The following is a 13,455-nucleotide window of genomic DNA, read 5'->3' as shown; positions in this document are numbered from 1 at the left end:
AGTTGAAATAAACGGAATGGGTTCAGATTAAACTGCTGTGCCAAAGTAAACCAATAGTCATTAAAGCACTTCTACAATTGAAACATGTCTAGCACGTTTTTTTTTGCCAGTTTTAGCATATTTAGACTACTACACAGCAGGCATACTTTGCATTATCGACCATTTAAGCATATACCATACTCATTCATATGTTTGAATCTAGTTTGAATGTGTTTCTCCTCCAAAACAGCCACTTGCTACCATTAATTGCCTTACTGTACGAAAAGCATCTTGCAGAAACTTGAAATTTGCTTGAGATCGGTAATCCTTCAGTGAAGATCCTGCCCCGGGTTTACTTTTGTCAGTTACTTTGCGTGATAGCCTAATTTAGTTAAAACCGCACATTGATTTGAAAAGGCTCTAGGTCTTCTGGTGCGTTCACGTGCTGAAGGGAAGCTCCGACGTCCGGGACTGCAGCCAGTATTTACCGGTAATTACCACTTTGTTGGCGCATTCATATGCGCTCTACTGGTAATTACGATTAGACAGGATTACTGAAATTGGAACGGTAGTGCCTTACTTTACTCCGTTTCCGTTACAGGAAAAAGTAATGTCATTACGCCCAACACTAGTTGGCACATTTGGATTGGAATCTTTCAATAATTGGAATAAGGTTATATAATGCCTTTTAGTCATTTGTATTAAAGATCAAAGAATTGTGCAACAGAGGACAGAGGCAGGAGGCTGGTGTGAGAGATCTTAGCAATACAGCGGAGGAGGTAAAAATATAAGACAATGCAAGTTAATTGTACACAAGAAAGACTTACATATGATCTGAGAAAAACAAAACAAAACAAAACAAAACAAAAATCAGTTGAAATAAAAGAAAGCTAAAAACAGGAGATTTGGTCCAAGGGTTTTGTTTGTTTGTGTGTGTGTGTGTGTGTGTGTGAGAGAGAGAGAGAGAGAGAGAGAGGGAGAGAGAGAGAGAGAGAGAGAGAGAGAGAGCATGAATGTGCAGATGAAAAACTTTACAAATTTTACCTGTGTACTCTTATTAATGTAAGATTTTAGAATCTTGTGAGCCGATGCCTTTTGTTTTTCTACAGATAGCCATAAGGCCATAAGGACAAGTTTGTTCATTGAGTAGGCCTACAGTCTATGTTATCTGATTATTTGCCAGCATAGGGGGGCTCCCAATAATGTTCTTTAGGGCCCTCAAAACTCAAGACTCGCCACTGGCCACTCTACTCAACACTGAGTTTATAGCGACCTTATTGAACTTCATGGTATTTTTATTTTTATGTATTTATTTATTTTTTAATCTCTAACGGTATTTCTAAAATATAATATTTCTATAACACTGTAGAGACTAATACTGCGTCTGTCCAGAAAATATAAGAATTTATTTACGTTTATTTTGGGTGGCGCTCCCTTTTGCCAGAGATTAGAGGGCGCAATACGGACTTCACTCCGCTGGATGGTTCAGACCTGGTTCAGACAACACTGTACTTATAAGATCAAAGTTAAATCCACCCCCCATTCATGATCAAGATACTACCTTCCAGCCTACGGAAACCGTCGTCCGCTAGACCGGAACAGCATCTCGCACATGCGTACAAATGTATAAAACGGGATCAAATAGCATAGCAGCTAGCTAATGCCTACAACAGCTTCACAAGAATCTTCATAAATATCCATTACTGACATCGACAGATGTAAGGCCTAATACTTCCATGATATCACTACACTGGTCATGCACAAAACAGGAGTACCAGTTATTCATTTTTGTTTGCTAATTTAAAAATGTATAGGTCTCACAATGTCATCAGGAAATTACTAATAAATTAAACCGTTTGGTGCTTGGTTAAATTAAATCAATCTAATACAGAAAAAAAGACATTGGACTGGATTTGAGGCACTATCGCTGACTCGTTTGCCAAATGGCAAAGACGGAAGTACGCAGAAGTGAGTCATCTCACTTCACGTGGATAGTCTCTGGGTGCCTTTAATTTTTCAGTCTTTCTCGCTGTTAACGTTAGTCATTATAATTGCCAGTTTGTTTTGGCTTTGTTTGTCTTTCAGTAGGCATCAACTAGATAGTTATTTTGAGGGGTCTGGTCTTAGTTTGGTGTTGTATATTATTAACAGTGCCAGTTTGTCTCTCGGGCTGAGTCTTGTCCGCTGGCTGGCAAGCGTTAGCTTAGCTAACGTTAGCTTACTTGGTAGCTTTAACGTTAGCTGACACTAGCTAACGAGTTCTTACTTTGCTTGTAGAAAGCAAGCTATATGTTTTTGGCTGATAACAGCTCACGAACTTAGCTAGCTCATCTGTGACTTTTTCCTCTCATGGGCTATGTTTGAAGGGGTTTCTTTGTATCTAACGTTAACGATAAACCCATAGCTACGCTCTTAGTCAGCTAACGTTAACTTCAGCACTCTTGGCTGAGTTTTGTTCGATCGAAACGGACACCACCTGCTGCCAAAATGATGGACTTCGACAATATCTTGTCCATTGCCTCCCAAAACCAGGGCGTCAGCAGTATACAGGTGAGTTAAAGTCTTTTCACCGGCTGACATGTTAACGCTATCTAAATTTGGCAAGATGGGGATTCGTGGACATCGTTGTGAGCACACGAATGCCAGCTCATCTGTCAGAGCGGATCTAGCTAGCTGCTAACCTGTCCCTGCATTATCCCCTTAGCTAGGCTTTGAAAACCTCTCATAATAACTTGTGTCTGCATTTCAAACAATAGCAGGATTGTGGAACAAACTTTACTTTATCAACGGTAACTTCGGAGTTTTTTAATTAACTTTTGCCTACACCTGAGCTATTATTTGATCCTCTGTTGTCATCAAGGCCTTTATGAACTGTGGATAGTCAAGGGAACTGGGTAAGTGCTCCTCATTCAACAAGCACTGTGTCACTTACTTCCCTTATCTTGCCTCTCTCAGACGAAGAGATACAGCTTACAAACTGGACCACCCAAAAAGGACCCGAGGGTCAAAGGTGTGAATTCTTCGGCTGTGCAGGCGTTTCTAAAGAAGAAAGCATTGGAGAACAGACAGAAAGGTAACAGTGACAAAATTACAGTTTATGCAAATCATTCATTAATGATGCATATACTGTACAAAACACCAAAGGAATGTTTGAGTTATTGTGATTTTAATCAATCTAACTGGGTGTTTTCTGCAGAAATGCAAATGAGGAAACAGAAGGACGAACTTACAGCCAAGAGGGTTGAGTTGAAGTCGGACCGTAAGGCACGTGCAATGGCTTCCAGAACTAAGGACAATTTCAGAGGCTACAATGGCATTCCAGTAGTACAAGAAGAACCTAAGAAGAGGAGATCGAAAGGAGAGAAGGTAGACGAAAAATCTAGGTATGACTCATTTGACCCAGAGGATGATGAGGACAATTATGAGTATGAACAGACAGATTCCGAGCCGGAACCGGAGCCAGAGCCACTGAGACCGGGAAAAAGCATAAGTATTAGTGGGAGCAGTAGTAGCAAGTCTTCTATCAAAAAACCTGGTGGGCCACCCAAGCCCGCTCCACCACCCCTGAACTTTGCAGACTTACTCAAGTTGGCAGAGAAGAAGCAGTTTGAGCCAGTCGAGCTAAAAGCCAAGCCAGTGAAGAACGAAGAAAGACTCCGCACAGCTGACGAGATAAGGGAATTGGAGCTGGAGCGCAAGGCCAAGAGACTGGACAAAGGGAGAGACTCAAGGCCAGAGAGAGAGAGAGACAGCAAGGCCCAATCTAGCTCTAGCTCATTCAGAAAAAGCACTGTAGAGAAGGAACAGAAGAATGGGAAACCACAAAAAAACTCCTCAGAAAAGCCCAGTCTGCCTAGTGGGTCAGGAAAGAAGTCAAAGCCAACATTGCCAAGTGATAAAGGCCACAGTTCTTCTAAGCTCTCTGTTAGTGACAGAGAAAGAGATAGACCCAAGACCTCTCATAGTGATCGAGACAGACCCAGGACAGGCATGTCTAGTTCTTCAGGTGCCTTAAGCAGTAAAGTCCCTTCTAAAGGGGTGTCCTCTCAGGTTCCAGCCAAGCAAGTGGCTCCCAGGCCCTCATCTGGCCACAAATCCAGCACCACAAGTGACCTTAGCTCCAAGAAGGGGAACTCATCATTACTTCAAGGAAGACCCGGAGGTATGTCTGGGGCAAGGCCTCCTAGCACGTCTGCAACAGGCCAAAAATGTCAGCAGGGGAGCTCCAGACAGCCCAGGCCCATGGGCAGCTCACTGAAGGGAGGACCTACAGTTGGAGGCCACAAACCTGTAAAGGGAGAACCACTAAGGCCTGGAAGAAACTCCATAGTGAAATCAGGTAGTAATGGACAGATGAGACCTTCATCAAGTGGCCCACCCAAACCAGGGAGCCAACCTCAGGCAAGGCCCGGGGGTTCATTCCAGGCAAAAGCTGGTGGTGTCCCACAGGCCAGGCCTGGTGGGAGCGGTCTCCCAGGTCGCTCTGGAGGTGGAGGAGTCCGGCCCCCAGGGAGCGGACCTGCTCGACCTGGGAATGGGGGACCAATACCTGGACGGCCAGGCGGCAGCGTTGGCTCGGGACCCGGGAGACCCAAGTGCACTGTGGTATCCGAGACCATCTCATCCAAGAACTTTGGGGGACCCAGACCAGGAGTCCCTCCCCGACCAGGCATGCCACAGAGACCTGGGATGGCTCCCAGACCAGGAATGCCACCCAGACCAGGAATGCCACCCAGACCTGGAATGCCACCCAGACCTATGATGAGACCGCCAGGTACGAACGAGAGAGAGAATAATTATATTACTAAGAAACTAAATATGAAACTAGGATGTGGACCTTGAGTACAAATTGCAATAATAATAATCTTTATGTATGTAGCACTTTCCAAAACAAAGTTTTTGAAGTGCTTAAAAATCAAAGACAAATTGCATAGAGCAATAAAACAGAAAGAACAATGAGGTAAAGCAATAAAAAATATAGAAAATAAATAGTCCCAGCCACAGGGATAAGCAAATAATAGGCAAGGCAACAAGGATACAAATTAGCAAAAGCCAAAGATTTAAAAAGGTCTTATGATAAAAGTAAGGCCTTACAAGTTGGTATTTGACTGAAGCTCTTATCCAGAGCGGCTTACAATAAATGTGCAGATTCAGTGTCTTGCTGAAGGAGACTTTGACAGGACACATGGTGGTTGCGTGGACTGAGCCTGCAACCTTTCCTTTAGGGGATGGTCTCTAATCAGTAGGCCAGTCACTTCATATTATCACTTCATATTATCATTATGGTATACTCTACATCCTACAAATTATTCTTTATCGTCGCTGAGTAACAAAACAAAGATGACTGAATGTGGACTGCATTTTATGTGATTTGAGATGTGAGATGTCATGGTAGTCAGTGAGTCGACAGCTCTACTTGAAGATGTTAAGCAACAGTCTGTATTTTGTGTGGCTAACAGCTGTTGGCATTTTGCAAGTAGCCCGAAACAACCGTGCCAGTAACACGGGGCAGAGGGTTTGTTTGCCAGACCGAATGAAGTGTGTCAGCAACACTCTGCAGCCTTTGTAATCGCTCTTGGTTCAGTTCCATGTTGGAGGGGGAACAAGTTTTACGTTCAGATAAACAAAATGTAATTTCGGTGTCATTAACCTTCTAGTATTAAATAGACTTATTTTGTGTAAATTGTGTGATGCGATTCAGGCGGTAATTCTCAACACTGGCTTGCTGGCTGAACCATTCATATTTCCTAATTCCCTAAACAAAACTTAACCTCCTCTTCATGATACATGTTCATATTGGCATTAAAAAAATCACATGTGGACTAAAGGGCAAAGGCTTGCTCAGCATATTAAATAGTCCATCTCCAAAGTTAATTCCTGTATTTGTCGTCCAGGTACAATGCTACCGCCAATCACCTCGGCATACAAGAGGAAATATGAGGATGAGGAGGAGTACGACTCAGAGATGGATGATTTCATTGATGACGGAGGGGACGAGCAAGATGACATCTCCAGACACATCAAGGAAATCTTCGGCTATGATCGGTCCAAGTAAGGGGTTTGCCGCCATATATTCTAGTCGCATTTAATTCACACAAGAGTCATCTTATTTCAGTGTATTGTAAACTGACCTCAATTCACATGAAAATAATAAGGTGTTTATGCTCTTTACCTCAGATACAAGGAAGAGAGTGACTATGCATTAAAATTCATGGAGAGCAGCTGGAAAGACCTCCAGAAAGAAGAAGCCAGGAGGTAAGATTACCATTCACTATATGTCTGAGAATTCAGTAATTAAGTGTTGAATTGTCCTTTTTTTTGTTTTTTATAAAACATCTTTCCATTTCCCAAACATACACCTACAGTATGAACTATAGCCCAAGACCTCCTTGAGTTTAGAGTTTCGACACTGTTTTTAGGGACAAAAATGATGGAATTAGAATTATACGCACACTACAAACACTGTGGTGGGGACTTTCACAGCACAGTGCCCACAGATTTGTCTATTTAGATTGGTTTTCACTGCTATACCTGATTCATTTTATATTGGAGGTTGGTAAAATCACTATAATTTAGGCTCATACAAATTAACCCTCCCCTCCCAATGCCGTTTGTGTGATTGTAATTTCTGCTAATTGATTCTGCATATGTAATTGGGAAGATGAAACACAAACATAAGTGAAAAACCATTCACATCATTTCAAGTCAAAATTACAAGGTCAAACTTTGTCACATGTAGAATTGCTTCTGCGTATTTCATGACCCGCCTTTTTGCCTTTGGAATGACAGTGTATCAAAAGTGAAATGGGCCTTGACCGTCATCTCATGTTGTGTCTCTCTATGTGTTTGTGCTCTTTTCTGTGTCCCTGTGCTCTGCTGCGTCAGCCTGAGACTGGCTGTGCAAGAAGATCTGGAGGAGGAGAGACGAGACGAAGAGGAGCTGAAACAGAAGACTGCCAAGAGGAAAAAATGAAGTGAACCCCGTTTACATTTGAATTTAGAAATGGGGTTCCCTTGCTGACGTATGCAGGCCAGTCACTGTGTCCACCTCGTCTTGCATCTTTTGTTTTGTTCCTGCTTCTCTCCGTACTTGCTTGGGTAACAAGGAGGATGAGCGACACGTGACATTGGAGGAAGAGGAAATGAAAAGGAAAAACTACAGTGACAGCAAAATGGAAAAAATCAAATGACATCACGCACACAAACGATCCTACAGAAGAACATGTAGGATACAGTTAACAGTTCTCAGTTTTGCCCTGTTACGCTATTTATTTCCCCCCGCCATTTAAGGTTTGCACTATCAACAACACTTTTTCTAAAAAATTAAAATTAAAAAAAAGCTGAGGTGCAAACAGAAATGTAAATATGCCACAGTGTGATTTTTAGACTGTAACAGCCACAATGTGAAATGTTGATGACATGCTATTTTTTGAGCAGAAATCAGTGCATTATTGCATATTCTTCAAGTACAAATACTCTTAAGTTTTGATTGTAAATTTATTTAATTATGGAGAAGACATTAGCGCTTGATGTGTTGTGTTTTTCTCTTTAAAATTGTTTGACAAATGATTGGCTAATGGCTTTTATTTGCTTGTTATGGATTATTTTTACATTTGTTTTCTCTGAGTATGCCAATCTTGTGGGAAATTGTGAGTACAAGGAACTGGAAAGTACAGAAACTATATTCTACAATTTTACACTTGTAGAGAACAGTGACTTTGATTCATGATGAGCCATAAACTGTGGAGTATATTGTTTACTTTGACCCTTAGTGACTATGTGTAACTGTTTTTGTCGCACATAGCCTCTAATAATCCTCAAAATAATACTGTTTGAGTTTAATATTGATGTGTTGCGTGGTCTGTATTCCCCCTCGACTTGCCGTAGCTGGTGTTTCCAGTGGGCGGGGCCTGTCATCTGTCCACACAACCTCCTTGGTCCACACCCCCTTACTTTACAAAGTTTGCGGAAGTTTGTGCCGTTTATGAAATCATCTGTCAAGAGGACAGTCAGAAATTACACAAGTGTCGTAGCGCTACTTCAATAGATGGACCTCAGCTCGGAGAAAATACAGCGGATCCTCTCAAAGGTTTGTTATTTAAGGGCCGACTTTGGAAACTGAGATTTACTACTACCGATTTATGCCGGCTAGCATAGCAGGCTAGTCCATGTTAGTGTCAATCTTCACCAACTGGCTCAACCAGCTCTGTTCAGGACGCTTTGCTTACTTAGCCTGTCCTGGAGAAACTTGAAAAACATGATAACATGCTACACCAAAGGTCGAAGATAAAACGTAGTGGTTAGCTTAGTTTTCAAACCTAATTCAGTAATTGTAAGTCATGACATTGAGTTAAAAGTTACGAATATAGCGACTGTACAAAATCATTGCCTTGGGCCGTGTGCTTCTTTCGTACGGTGCTGAAAAAAAATTCTAAAGAATATCCGTAGAAAGCTAATGAGTTACCTCTGCTACCCCATCCCTCAACTACTGCCAAGTTTAGCAGCTCACTGTGTGAACACGTGACTGTACAGTATGTGAGGCAGGGTACTGCAGAAAAAAAAATCCCTCCACAGATTGACAGTATTCATGAATTGGGCCTTCATTCATCTCAACAGTCACAGATGAGTCTTCTTCCCTCTTTGCTGGATTTAGAGAGCCTTGGACATTGTGCGTTCAGCTCAGTTTTAGAGCTAATATCTCAGTTTTCTACAGATTTGTATTCCTGTTCCCAATTAGCACCTATATAATCTAAGGACTTCACTACTTTTTCTTAATCCACAATAGCACCAGCTGTTACTTCTGTCTGAGTCTTATTTACCTCTTTTATGATATCAGTACAAATTCCACGATGTTGCTGTTGAAGAGCTGCAGAAAATCCATCGCATCTACCCTGGGGTGAAACCAGTGACAGGCACATACAGTACGTTTTCCTTGAAGAACCTGTCTGTGTTTTTGTTTCCAGTGTTTTAAAGCAGTGCTTAAAAAAAATGCTTTCACCGAGACACGTTGAGACCTTCTTTGCAGACCTTCACATTTCCTTTACACAAGTCTGATTATAATCTGTGTCCTGCTTTGACCTAACTGCTCCCATTGCTCATTTCAGCGTTCAGTGATGGCACCCAAAAAGATCTCCTAAAACTGGTTGGTAACGTTCCTGTCAAATATGAAGGTAAGACTGACCAAAACACATCAGCTGTGAGTGTACTCCAGCTGATTGAAAGTGCTTTGTCATCAGATGAAGCATGACAGATGATAAACACCGCCTGGAACATGTCAATGTGGGATTATTGTTGTTATGTACTGACAGCAGCCTGTCTGTCCCCAGGCCGCTCCTACAACCTTCCCATTCAGCTGTGGCTGATGGACTCCTTTCCCTTCACGCCTCCCATATGCTTGCTGAGACCCACCTCCAACATGGTCGTCAGAGAGGGCAAGCATGTCGACGCCGGAGGACGGATCTACCTGCCAGGACTGCACAACTGGGACTTTGTAAGGTTTTAGGCCAGATGAGTCAGATTTTTAGAGTAACGTGGAAGCTGTTCAGTGGCGTTCTCATCTGTTTTGCTGCTGATTTTAACAGCCCAAGTCGTCCGTGGTGGGTCTGCTGAATGAGATGATCTCCAAGTTTGAGGAGGAACCTCCGCTGTCCTCAAAGAGCACAGGAGACAGCAAAGACCCCCATGCGCTTCTGGCCTTCGTCTCCAATCTCCAGATCAATGAAGGTGCGTCACTTGATGGACAGCTGTGTAGTTGGTGATCAATAATGGCATTAGTGGCTTGCTATTTGTAAATTAAATAATGTTCTTTTCAGGTGGGGTCAGACATCATGATCAACCGATCAACAAAGTCTCGGTTATTGGGGGAGGAGACTTAGGAATGGCGTCAGTGTTGAGCATTTTGGCGAAGGCAAGTCACACTTTACGTTATTATTCAGGTATTTAAAGACATAAATACATTTAAACACCTTGCTGTTTCTCTTTTTCTAATGTTGACATTAGTTCACTTTTTCTCTAATTGCTGTGTAGGGCAAAGTGGATAAACTTGTTTTCATTGATGTCGCCGAGAGTTCTACCAAGGGCGGCAGTACAGATCTGGAGATTTTCAATCTGCCAAAGGTTGAGGTGTTCAAAGGTGAGTCCTCTTTCTACACCAATACTGTAATGTTGCAGTGCATCCCAGCTGAGTCTAGCCTGGTGTCCGGGCCCTATGAATCGCAATCGCATGCAAATTCGAAGAGCGCTGAGACTTCTTGAAGAGAGCTGAGTCATCACTGATGTTAGATAGTTAAAAATTATTATAAAGGTGTCAGGATGGCATAGTGATTAGGGAGACGGTCCTTCAGCCCGAAGACCTGGACTCAATCCCCCGTGACTGAGGGGTTTCTGTTCTGTTCTGTTCTTTTCTGAAGAAGAGGGCAAGCAAAAAAGAAAAGTCACAAAGTTGAAGCTGCTGTTTGTGGTTAGAAACAACCAAATGCCCAGGTTTTGGCTCTTCTTCTACATGGTTTGTTGCTGCGAGGTGACTTGAGTCTAAACGCTGAACACGTGTCAGATCTCTGGTCACTGTTGACACTGTTGTCTCTCTGCTAGATTTGTCAGCCTCCGCAGGTTCCAAGGTCATCGTAGTGACGGCGAACGCGTGGAGCAACGAGCAGTCGTACGTGAGCGTGGTGCAGACTAACGTAGAGCTGTACCGGGGAATCATCCCGGGCCTGGCACGCCTCAGCCCCAACGCCGTGATGCTCATCGCCTCACAGCCAGGTCGGTCATGACTGCAAACACACTCACTGTGTAAAAAAACATCCGCTCTCCTTATTACGCTTCGGTACCATCGTCTCTGTTCTCTCTCTCTCTCTCTCTCTCCCGTTCCAGTGGACATCATGACCCATGTTGCCTGGAGACAGAGCGGCCTGCCCCCGACTCAGGTGATCGGGGCAGGATGTAACCTGGACTCAGAGCGACTTTGTCACGTCCTGGATATCAACTTGAACACTCACAAACAGGCCTGGATCATAGGAGAGCTTTCAGACAACAAAGGTGAGCCGGATAGGAGCGATGACATATTTAGATGGATGCCTTCTCTTTGGATTAGTAGTCATGGTAAACGTGTCTTAAATGTCTGTCTGTAGTGCATTACATGATGTCTCTCTCTCTCTCCCTCTGCTTTTTTTTCACTCTTGTACATTGTTTACTTGTCTGTCTTCATTTGTTTTGAATCGTATTGGCAGAACCAGTAACGCCGCATTCTTTGCTTATCTTGTATGTTCTTTCCATTCTCAAGAAGGCTTGTAAATGCCGTGACTCATGCGCTTGTGCGTGTCTTTGTCTTTGTGTTGCAGTTGCTGTGATGAGTAACATTGGGCTGAGCTCTAGTCAGCAACCAGAGATCGCTTCAGGCGCCAGCTCTACCAAGCCACTGTTGGACAGGTACGGCCAGGGATTAGTTTCACTTTTGAAGTAATACTCGACTGAAGGATTGCAGTTGCATAAACTGCTGTTATGAAACATTTCTAGATGACTCGGTTGGATGCAAAATTGTGATTGACAGCGTTGAGGTGCTGTGCTAAGTAAATGTTAGGGATTTAGAGCATTAGATGGATTAGAAAATGTAAATGCCCATAATAAGGAAATAGACAAAAACCTTAAGCATTGCATCTAACATTGGAAGTTAATCCACACAAACATTACATTAACATTACTGAACAAGGTAAGGCACAAATATCAGTGTCATGTTCTCACTGTACACATTATCAGCGCTGTAAAGTGTGTAAATTGAAAAACGGACTGTTTGTGCGATGTTCTTGGTACATACTACAAGTTTTTGATGCTGAAAACGGTGTCCTGATGTAAACGTTTCTGTGCATTTAGAGGGTTTGAAATGATGAAGAAGCGAGGCCAGCGGTCATGGTCCGTGGGTCTGTCCATTGCTGACATCGCCTACAGTGTCCTGACAGACAAGAAGAAGACCCACTCTGTCTCCACACTGGCTCAGGTAGCACATCCCATGTCTGATTAGCAAAACCAATGTTCTCATCTGCTGGTATTCTGACCGTGAGCCTCACCTCCATCATATGTCATGCGTTATATTTCACTTATTTCCCTATTTACATACAGTCAGGATTGGGTCTTAAGTACTGCTATCTCTATGTTTAAAAGTATTAAGACAATAACACCAACAAAACAAAAAAAGTAATTTGTTCCTTTTGTGTAGATGACATACTATATGTACATTCAGGTGTTTGAAGGACATTTTCATGGACAGCAGATTATGGAAGACATGCATTAACAGTGCTTCTGTTTTTGTGTGCTGTAGGGCTGGGGGGGCATCGGCTCAGAGGTGTTCCTCAGCCTGCCCTGCATCCTGGGAACAAACGGTTCCACACGTCTAGCCGGAGTGTCTTTGGGACAGGAGGAAGACTCCAAACTGAGGGAAAGTGTCGCCTCCCTCTCTAACCTCATGGCTCAGCTTAGGATATGATCACACTCCTACAGCCGAACTGACTAACCTGGATAAGGCTGTTATGGGCTGACAAGGTTCTCCAGTTAACACTTCCTCAGCAGATGGACTGTGCCTAGGAAATTAAAAGTAGCTTCAGTTAGTTGCCTTTGAAAAGTTGAAAGCAGGATTGGACATGAGTGTATCTCAAATATGTGTGATGCAATCTTTCACATTTGTTCCTCAATTGTCAGCTGATTTGTGTAGTCACTATGGGTAAAATATTCAGAAACAAGCATGTAGTGATTGCATTTTTGCATTTCTTGAAATTTTCCATGCCTATGAGAAGTTACTCATTTTGCATTAGTCATCTTGCATTACACAAAATCTGTCAAAAGTCAGAACATGTTACATGAAGGAAAAAAACTAAATTAAACTAAATGTACTGGTAGAATAATAACTTATGAAAGCCATGAAATATTATTTTAGAAGTCTCCAAATAATACTCGTGTTTGTGGTTTTAAACAACACACTACTGCTAATATCACTAAACAATAACACCTACTTATTTTTGTCTATGAGAAATCAAAATGACAAAATTTACCTAAAATCTTCTTTTGCCAAAGATAAAGTTTTGTGTATGTGATCATGTAATTATGATTATGCAGCTTTTCACTGTTGGATCTTTACCTTTAATACCTCTGACCAAAACTAGGGTGTTGGTTGAAATGAAGTAAGTGGCATGTATATTTTATATGGTACAGGGTACTGGTGGCTGTATTGTCTGATTGATGGAGTACAGCTCATAATGGCCTTATCCTACTGGCTTAATGCTATTTCCATATTTTTAATGATGGTATGAAAAAGCTTATAGAGTGCCTTTATATTTAAAATGCCTTTGCCATCATTTTTGTTTACTTTCTTGTGTAAAAAGACATTGCACTGCTGGAAATGAAGTGATGTACAGTATGTAATACTAAACAATTTTGTGGGTGTGCAATAAATATCTGAGACTAGATTTGTTTTGTTGTCTCTGTGGG

General features: G+C 42.3%; 2 protein-coding genes across 2 annotated transcripts; both read left to right on the top strand.

Moving 5' to 3' along the window:
* Positions 1-2,019: 2,019 nt before the first annotated feature.
* On the top strand, positions 2,020-7,792 carry spty2d1 (SPT2 chromatin protein domain containing 1). The gene is made up of 6 exons (XM_071545169.1): positions 2,020-2,529; positions 2,935-3,052; positions 3,176-4,753; positions 5,874-6,030; positions 6,157-6,234; positions 6,865-7,792. Exons 1-6 carry the CDS (start codon positions 2,467-2,469, stop codon positions 6,950-6,952), a joined length of 2,082 nt encoding a protein of 693 aa, XP_071401270.1. The 5' UTR covers positions 2,020-2,466; the 3' UTR covers positions 6,953-7,792.
* Positions 7,793-7,926: 134 nt separating this feature from the next.
* Positions 7,927-13,427, top strand: uevld (UEV and lactate/malate dehyrogenase domains). The gene is made up of 12 exons (XM_071545167.1): positions 7,927-8,068; positions 8,816-8,900; positions 9,084-9,149; positions 9,306-9,469; positions 9,561-9,702; positions 9,792-9,886; positions 10,006-10,111; positions 10,570-10,740; positions 10,852-11,016; positions 11,319-11,406; positions 11,848-11,971; positions 12,293-13,427. Exons 1-12 carry the CDS (start codon positions 8,027-8,029, stop codon positions 12,455-12,457), a joined length of 1,413 nt encoding a protein of 470 aa, XP_071401268.1. The 5' UTR covers positions 7,927-8,026; the 3' UTR covers positions 12,458-13,427.
* The last annotated feature ends 28 nt before the right edge of the window (positions 13,428-13,455 follow it).

Source organism: Centroberyx affinis, unplaced genomic scaffold (genome assembly GCF_046629955.1).
Source record: "Centroberyx affinis isolate AG114_WGS23_722 - 3 ecotype Tasmania unplaced genomic scaffold, CSIRO-AGI_Caff_v1 ptg004786l_1, whole genome shotgun sequence".
NCBI classification, from domain to species: Eukaryota; Metazoa; Chordata; class Actinopteri; order Beryciformes; family Berycidae; genus Centroberyx; species Centroberyx affinis.
Note: the sequence above shows the minus strand (reverse complement) of the source record. Positions and strands in the feature narration are given on the sequence as shown.